General features: G+C 46.7%; 1 protein-coding gene across 1 annotated transcript; it reads left to right on the forward strand.

Annotated features, from left to right (window-relative positions):
- Positions 1-394: 394 nt before the first annotated feature.
- LOC122393087 lies at positions 395-7,906 on the forward strand. Its single transcript, XM_043388713.1, has 4 exons — positions 395-467; positions 1,188-1,369; positions 7,206-7,443; positions 7,846-7,906. Exons 2-4 carry the CDS (start codon positions 1,189-1,191, stop codon positions 7,904-7,906), a joined length of 480 nt encoding a protein of 159 aa, XP_043244648.1. The 5' UTR covers positions 395-467; position 1,188.
- Positions 7,907-8,606: the final 700 nt, after the last annotated feature.

Here is an 8,606-nt window from a genome sequence, read left to right on the forward strand (position 1 = left end):
ACCTGCTGACCTGACCTTGAGAGACCGTGGTCTAAAATTTCTACTATATGTAATAGAAATATGTAATAGAGATGTTTGATAAGGTTTGCCAGCCAAATCCGCAGGGGGGGGGGGTGTTCAAACACCCCCTCCTAGTAGGCCGCGGGTTAACACTCGAGGCTGCCGCCACTTGGCATGTCATCGGCTGCGTCCGGCGAAGGACAAATGACCTTCGACTTCGTAGTTGAAGTGTAGCGAATATATGTACAATTGCACACTGTTTGTCTAAACGGCAGTGTTCTTTGAACACATGTGCTTACAGAGACCTTTTGGAAAAAGAGTGGGGGAGGGAGGGAGGAAGGGGTGGAGGACACACATCGGGTGTTATTATTGTTATAGGTCGCACTACGCCCCCGGCGTTGGGTATAAAACTAGCTGTTCCCACTTCAGCGACAGTCCTTCGCCCAACAAGCAGTCGACATATCCAAGTAAGTAGACGGGTCAGGTGGACGGCGATCCATCCGTCCTGAACTGACCTGGGGTCACTGGAACGTTTGGGTTTGTCGGAGATGGTAGTGTTGATTTTGAAGTGGTGGTTTACCTGATGAGTTTATGGTGATTGTCGATTTCCGTTCTTTGCCAAAGTCAGGCTTAAACTTAAGGCTTACCTAATACTTTTATAGTATGATACCTATATTTCTAACTTTGGGAAGCCTATCACCTATGAGAACTTAAGTCCACCGGGAATCGCCTGGCATCAAAGTATTTTTCGTTAACTGAACTTGGGAAGGCTGTTAAGGACCCTTTTGGACGTAGGTAGCTGGCTGTAGGTTTGGTCATTGAGTTTCTCTGAACAGCCATTGCTTAATGCTTTTAAGAACTAATTGGAATGAACTTATCCATTTCTAAAACGTGTAAAGCTAAAAAAAGAATATCCTTGTGTTGATACTTGATCAGGGACTAAACGCCTTATCTTCAACACCTTACTTTTTGTCATGTTAACATTATACTTCTTTGTTGCACTGTTCTAGTCAGTAATTTTCCCACGCCATAAAGCTGCGGTACGCATACAGTCACATGTGTTTTTCCATGGGCCCAGTGCACACCCCTGTGACACCCCCCCCCCCCCCCGCTCGCCCGCGACAAACGTAGTTTTTACATGGGCTCCAGTACGCATCCCTGTGACACCCCTCCCCGCTCGTCGCCAGGATGAACGCGCTGGCGCTGTTGCTTCTGGCCGGAGTGGCCTCGGCCCTCCCCGGCAGGCCCGATGCGGATCCCCAGTACGCCACTCCTCCCCCCATTGAGGCGTCGTACGACGCTCCGGCTTCCGCTCGTTACGCGGGGTACGCCACACCCGCCCGCGAGTCGGATACACGTCACATCACTGGTGAGTATATTAGACGAGGGTAACCGCACCGAGCGCGAGCCACCAGCCCGGCAAAGACCAGAACTCAGCCGGGCGAGGGACTCCTTGCTGAGCTACTTGTTCAGGACGCTTTTTACGAACTTTTTGGTGACGAGTTACGATGTCAGTGTAGCTTATCAAATAAAACGTTTCTAAGTCTCATTGTATGTACCGTTTATCTCTACAAAGTCTCTCCATGCCTACCAATATGAGCTACAAATCACCTGCATTCTTTTTTACCTTTCTCTCTTGCCTGCCTCCACGATATGCCGAGTTTCCCTGGGTTTTCTCCTCGTGTTCTCTTCATGCTCTTCGCTTCACACGCTACCCTCTTCTCTCCATGTTTTCAAATCGCCTCTCGCTTTTATGCTTTCTCACAACACTTCACTTACCTTGCGTATCTCTGCAGAAGTTTCGCTTGAGGTCGGATACAAAGCTCTGGGGTAAGGGAGAGTTACCATTATGCGCCCGCTTAACCCTCGGGCCCGTATTGGTGTTTTTCCAGCAGCGAACGTATAAGGGAGGGGGGGTCCGTTGGACCCCCCTCGTCGTTTCGCCCCTGATTGAGCTAGAGCTTCGCGGAAAAAACGAGCGTGTTGCCCGTGACCAGAGGAAGCCGATGATACCCAATTTTAAGGTCCTAGGTCATCGGTTGACCTTCCAGGTCAGGTCAATGACCCAAAAGTCGGGAAAATCGGGACCTGTTAGAAAGTCGTAAAGCGTGGCTGCTATGGGTTTTTTCGGGTTGCAGATCACGAATATCATGTTAGTTTTGATCACAGATGATGTCTTCATGCATTTAGGCCAGGTCGGGTCAGGTCAGGTCAGGTCAACCAGTAAGGGTATTCGTAGTAGGTGGCAACCGCCTCTGACAGCTTCGTAACATGTTATGAAGGTGCCAAAACTACTTCGTAAATGTTCATATGGTTGCTAAATTCGAATTCAGCTAAAAAACTGGCCTAGAAACATGTAAAACTCGAAAAAGTGAACCGAGGTCATCAAAGGTCAATGACCTGACCTGACCTTCCGGTGACCTTGACACACCCCCTAATGCATGGGAGCATTATCATATCCCATGTTTGAACGCTTAAAACCACGAAAAGACTGCAAACGCGCGGCTAATGCGAGCCGACATACGCCGAATCGCGATTCCGCCAAACATGGTCTCGAAAAGTAGGTCACAGGTCAAAGGTCATTAGGGTCAGGGTCATGAAAATTTAAGGGTAGGTGTAAAATTGATTAAAGGGACCCTCCCACCTTAACATTAGTTTTGAGTTGAGATAGCCAAGTTTGCGGCCAGGCTCAGAAACCACCAATCCTGGTCGCAACCCCCGCAGCTTTATGGTGTTCAAGAAATTCCTTCCCTTTACTTGCAGGGTGGGACCAGCGTGGTCCCTATCTCTTAACCATTACGGGAATCTGATGACGTCATCAGGCTTTCGAACGTCCGTAAATGTTTGACTAAAACGTTTTGTAGCACGCGGTGGTATATGCTTCGTTGCGCGCAACAAATGCCGCACTTTTAAATAAAGTCGCTAGGAACAGCGGAGATCCCAAAAAGTAAACAAAAGTAAAAGTCTAATATCTTGAAAACCGGTGAATATTTTTCGATGAAATTTGGTAGATATTCGTTTTCGCTCTTTCTGAACCGAGCGACATCACTTTCATGCCAATTCATAAACTTTTTTGAAGGTGGGAGGGTCCCTTTAACGCGAGGGTACTGAAAGTTTCGTCGCGATCGGCCGCTTTTTACGCGAATTATTCGCGAAAAACCGAGGGGGGGGGGGGGTCCGTTCGACCCCCCCCCTATACGGGCGAGGGTTAAGCAGAAACTCAACCTGTGTTTAAGCAATGTGCCTGGTGAATGCGGTCTCTGCTTAATAATGATCGATGAACATTTTTCTAGTTAAATGTACCTCCACTCTTATAATTAAAGTACATTTCATTGGAACAAATTACGGTTTTCCTAACTTCTGCATAAGGCGCATTTAGGCACAGCACGCCCTAATTGCGCCACGTGAAATAATGCATTAATCTGCGCCCGGCTGGGGGTCCTGGATTTCCACGCCCTGCTGGGGGGGGGGGGTGTTTGAACACCCCCTTCTAACTCGGCTCCTGGGCCACGTAGTGATACGGGGAAGGCGACGTTCGAAAGAGCGCCAAAATAAGGAAGTAATCATTTCGGTCACTTTTTTTGGTCAGGTCAAAGGTCAGGTCACCAGAGGACATTAAGGGCCAAAATTCGCCGATTCATAGGTCAGATGTCGACAACTTTCAACAAAGTGACGCACAGCTCGGAAACTATAAGCAAAGCTCGGACAATTTCCAAGAAGCCAACGCATAACTGGGGAACCAATAGAGCTACAGCGCCGCAGAAAAGCGCACTTGATAGCCCTATTAACGCTCTTTCTGAGTAACGGTTTTGCAGGAGGCAAAAACTGCCAAAATAGCCGATTTTTTCGGAAATCGTTTTTCCGCAATAACTTTTGACTCAAACCTTGCACGAATTTTCTTTGGCAGCAAAATATTGATAATGCTGCACAATAGGCATGTAACGTCTTGTTTTTTGTCTCTCCATACCCGGCACATATGTATACCTACCATAATACTACTAAAATCACTTTTTGCCGCCCTTTCTCACGAACAGCATTAACAGTTCAATACATAAGTAAGCAGGCTCAGGATAAGAAAACACTACATTTTACAAAACCACTCCAAGTACGCGGCTTATAACCTTACGCTGGTGGCGGTATAGGTCGAAAAATATTGTTTTGATAATTGTTATTAATAAATTGTTTTCCAAACACCAATCGACCTATTTGGTTCACAGAAAATGACACCGGCGCAATCAAGATTCCTTTACTACTCAGGTTGGTTCACTAGGGAAATAAAGGCGCCGTGTTGACGTCATCAGAGGAAATCCTTCACGTTCAAATGAAGGGGTCATTTGAATTGCTGATTTTGGCTCGATATAGTCCTATTTTTTTTTTTGTAGTTTCAGCCCCATTTATCGTAATTAGGCGAACTCATTGATACATTGGTACAACTTTTGATGACACATAATCCTTGTTTTTTTCTCCAGCTCGCTCGAGAGATGATGAAATTTGCATGCATGTCTATGGGTGAAGGGAGATTCTACCGCCGTGGTGACGTCACGGTAAAGGGACTCTGCAGATCGTGAACGGGGGCTGGGCGCAATTAGGACTTAGGAGACCGGGCGGAGGTTGGCCACTCTCCCCTACCCCGAGTACCAAAAGAACATCGAGACCGAGGTACGACGCGGTACGCTACGGAGTTCAGAATGAGATATAGACGCACGGCCAATGGGGATTAAGTGGATAGGACAGGAATGGAGGAAGAAAACGAGTGAGAAGAGAGGCACAGTGTTAACCCGCGCCCCGCTGGGGTCTGCCGACCAACGCGCCCTGCGGGGGGGGGGGGGGCAATTTGGCCCCCCTAAGACCTCGAGAACCACGCAACATAGCGACAAGCGGTAAACGGTGTTGGACAGCCCCATCAGGGGACTACCTTGTGACCTAAATTCGTTGACCTAGGTCAAATCGATGACGTCACAGGTCAGGTCAAATGTCGAATATTCACCGTTTACAGGCATTTCAAGAAATGCGTTGTAAAATCGAGTTAAATGCATTTCATTGAAAATCATCGATGAGGAAATGTCCGTCAAACACATATTTTGCTATTTGAGGTCACTGATACCAGGTCAGGTCACAGAAGTCAGGTCACTGAGGGTCACATTATGAAAATATCATGTGATGCATGTTTTATGGTCCATTTTATATGCCAAATACGATTATGTGGGTCAGGCAGTCTTTAGGGTCAGTTTAGATTATGTTTCGGTGAAGGTCAGGTCAAGGTCAGGTCAAGGTCAGGTCAAATTAGGTCAAATTTCAAAGTTGATATTTTGCATAAAATGGGTATCGATTCGATGCAGCTCGTCACGGGGAGTTCATTGGTGGTTTTTGTTTTGCGCTACGTGGTCTAGAATTGCTAAAAATAAGTTGAAAAATATGACGTCATCAATTTTGAACAGTTTTTCGCTATACCTTGGCCAAAAAAAGAGGTATCGATCTAAAATTTGGTATGTATATAGAATAACGCAGGGACTATCACATATATTCCGATTTTTTTCGAAATTCGGATTTTTTTGGATTTTTTTTTAGTTTTGCTAAAAAAAATCAATTTTTTGAATTTTTGGGGGTCAAAATCCAAAAAATTTGAAAATCCGAGATCACAGTTTTGTAGCGCTATCTTTTGTCTACATGACCATATAAAGAACTTTGAAATCACTTGGTAACTGTAGCTTTTGTGAGCGTTTCACGATTTCATATTTTTTGCTCATTTTTGCTCGAACATGACCTCAGTTTGACCTCAATAACTCCTGACCTAAGGTGACCTAAGACTTGAAAGTTAGTATGAAGGTGTCGAATTGATGCCCGGAAAGGTACTGCAAATTTGGCGGCGCTGCGCGCCGCCGTTTTCTTGCTATTTAGGAAAAACCACAGGGGGGGGGGCAAATTGCCCCCCCCCCCCAGCGAGGCGAGGGTTAAGTGAGGGAAACGAAACTGACAAAAGAAAGGGAAAAGTTCTGTGTTTTATGCATAACATCTGGGTATAATCTCCGTTTGGATGACATTTTCAAAGCACTTTTAAGCTCTACATATGTAGATCGCGCGCGGCCGTAAACACATTAACCCTCGCCGGCACGGGGGGGGGGTTGATGCAACCCTCCCTAAGGTTTTTCGCCGAATAACTCGCGTAAAAGGCGGCCGATCGCGACGAAACTTTCAAAACCCTCGCATTGATCAATTTTACACCTACCCTGAAAATTTCATGACCCTGACCCTAATGACCTTTGACCTGTGACCTCTTTTCTGTGACCATGTTTGGCCGAAATCGCGGTTCGGCGCATGTCGGCTCGCATTAGCCGCGCGTTTGCAAGCTTTTCGTGGTTTCAAACGTTCAAACATGTGATTTGATGTTGCTCCCATGCATTAGGGTGGGTGTCAAGGTCACCTGAAGGTCAGGTCAGGTCATTGACCTTTGGTGACCTCGGGTGACCTCGGTTCACTTTTTCGAGTTTTACATGTTTCTAGGCTAGTTTTTGGAGCTGAATTCGAATTGAGCAACCATTTGAACATTTACGAAATAGTTTTGGTGCCTTCGTAACATGTTACGAAGCTGTCCGAGGCGGTTGACTCGTATTACGAATACCCGTCACAACCCCTACCGGTTGACCTGACCTGACCTGACCCGACCTGGTCTAAATACTTAAAGACATCATCTATGATCAAAACTAACACGATATTCGTGATCAGCACCCCGGAAAACCACATAGCAGCCACACTTTACGACTTTCTAACAGGTCCCGATTTTCCCGGTTTTCGGGTCATTGACCTGACCTGGAAGGTCACCCGATGACCTAGGACCTTAAAATTGGGTATCATCGGCTTCCTCTCGTGACGGGCAACATGCTCGTTTTTTCCGCAAAGCTCTATCTCGATCAGGGGCCAAACGCGAGGGGGGGGGGGTCGTACCAACCCCCCCCCCTTGTGCCGTCGAAGGACTCAAAATGGCCTGTGCCGGCGAGGGTTAAGGGAGCACGAAGCGTTAGGTCAGCCAAATGTCTGTCCACAATATTACCGGTCAAACAACTTCACCCATTCCGGTTTTATATACTTACTACTGGATAGTTCATTTAGAGTGCTCAATATCTCTAAATATTCTTTGCTTCCTCTCTTCTAGGACTCCCTCTCTACACATCTGACCGCTGACCCAGTGCTCCCTGTTCTCCTTGCAGGTCTGGACCGCCACCTGGACTACAGGAATATGATCCAGGATGCTCCTGGCTACAGGACTCAATATCAGGACTCAAGGACTGTGGTCCAGGATGTTCCTGGCTACAGGACTCAATATCAGGACTCAACGACTGTGGTCCAGGATGCTCCTGACTATAAGACTGTGGTCCAGGATGCTCCTGGCTACAGGACTCAATATCAGGACTCAAGGACTGTGGTCCAGGATGTTCCTGACTACAGGACTCAGTGGGTTACGGACTATAAGATTGTGGCCCAGGATGTTCCTGACTACAGGACTCAATATCAGGACTCAAGGACTGTGGTCCAGGATGTTCCTGACTACAGGACTCAGTGGGTTACGGACTATAAGACTGTGGCCCAGGATGTTCCTGACTACAGGACTCAATACGTTACGGACTATAAGACTGTGGCCCAGGATGTTCCTGACTACAGGACTCAATACGTTACGGACTATAAGACTGTGGCCCAGGATGTTCCTGACTACAGGACTCAATACGTTACGGACTATAAGACTGTGGCCCAGGATGTTTCTGACTACAGGACTAGGGTCCAGGATGTTTCTGACCACAGGACTCAGTATCAGGACTCAAGGACTGTGGTCCTGGATGTTCCTGGCTACAGGACTGTGGTCCAGGATGCTCCTCGCTACTCGACCGTGATTGCGACCCAGAATGCACTTTAGTTTACGTTCTAGGAAAGGGAAGGTCAAGGTCAAGGAAAAGCAAAAATTCTAACTCGATATTTTGTTTGCATTGAAAGGGTGCCGACTGTCGATTCGATGTAGTTTGTCACGGGGAATGCAGTGGTGGTCTTAGCTTTGCGCCACGTGGTCTAGAACGGCTAAAAATGGAGATTAAAAAATTGGCGTAAACAATTTTTTTGCCATAAGTTTTCTGAAAATTAAGCTAACTCAGACAGACTGAGCTCAGTCAGACTCGGGTAAAACGAGCACATTCGAGAGGTCAAAAATTAACCCACGAGCCGCTGGGGGGGGGGGGCATAAACTTGCCCCCTTTACCTTTTGTAAAATATCTCCGAAACCTGATAAGCTACGTACGCGAAACTTGGCATAGGTTCAAATGAATACCTAGACAATGTTTGAGTAAAGTATGGTGGTTGTAGCACTTTAGATGACGTCACAGTGACGTCATAAAGTTTTGTCGTTTTCCGATATTGACTGTTTCTGATGTCGCTGAGCATGAAACTCAACTGTAAATGAACTAGGCAGCAGCTGCTGACATCCTAAAACATCTAAGTACACTTCCATCTAGTTCCTGACCCCTGACCAATATAATCGGTCATTTATATTCGGTTTCATATATCGGATATATCGTGAGGAAACTGAGAGTCGCAAGTCTATAATTTGACTTCTGACGTCACTG

The sequence above is a fragment of the Amphibalanus amphitrite genome, unplaced genomic scaffold, assembly GCF_019059575.1.
Source record: "Amphibalanus amphitrite isolate SeventyFive unplaced genomic scaffold, NRLGWU_Aamphi_draft 000515F_arrow, whole genome shotgun sequence".
NCBI classification, from domain to species: Eukaryota; Metazoa; Arthropoda; class Thecostraca; order Balanomorpha; family Balanidae; genus Amphibalanus; species Amphibalanus amphitrite.

Excerpts from the sequence above, each read along its gene's own strand:
- LOC122393087 (XM_043388713.1), top strand. The coding sequence starts at position 1,189 with ATGAACGCGCTGGCGCTGTTGCTTCTGGCCGGAGTGGCCTCGGCCCTC. Across the intron at positions 1,370-7,205 it reads GGATACACGTCACATCACTG|GTCTGGACCGCCACCTGGAC; the intron begins GTGAGTATATTA and ends TTCTCCTTGCAG. Across the intron at positions 7,444-7,845 it reads CAGGATGTTCCTGACTACAG|GACTGTGGTCCAGGATGCTC; the intron begins GACTCAGTGGGT and ends TCCTGGCTACAG.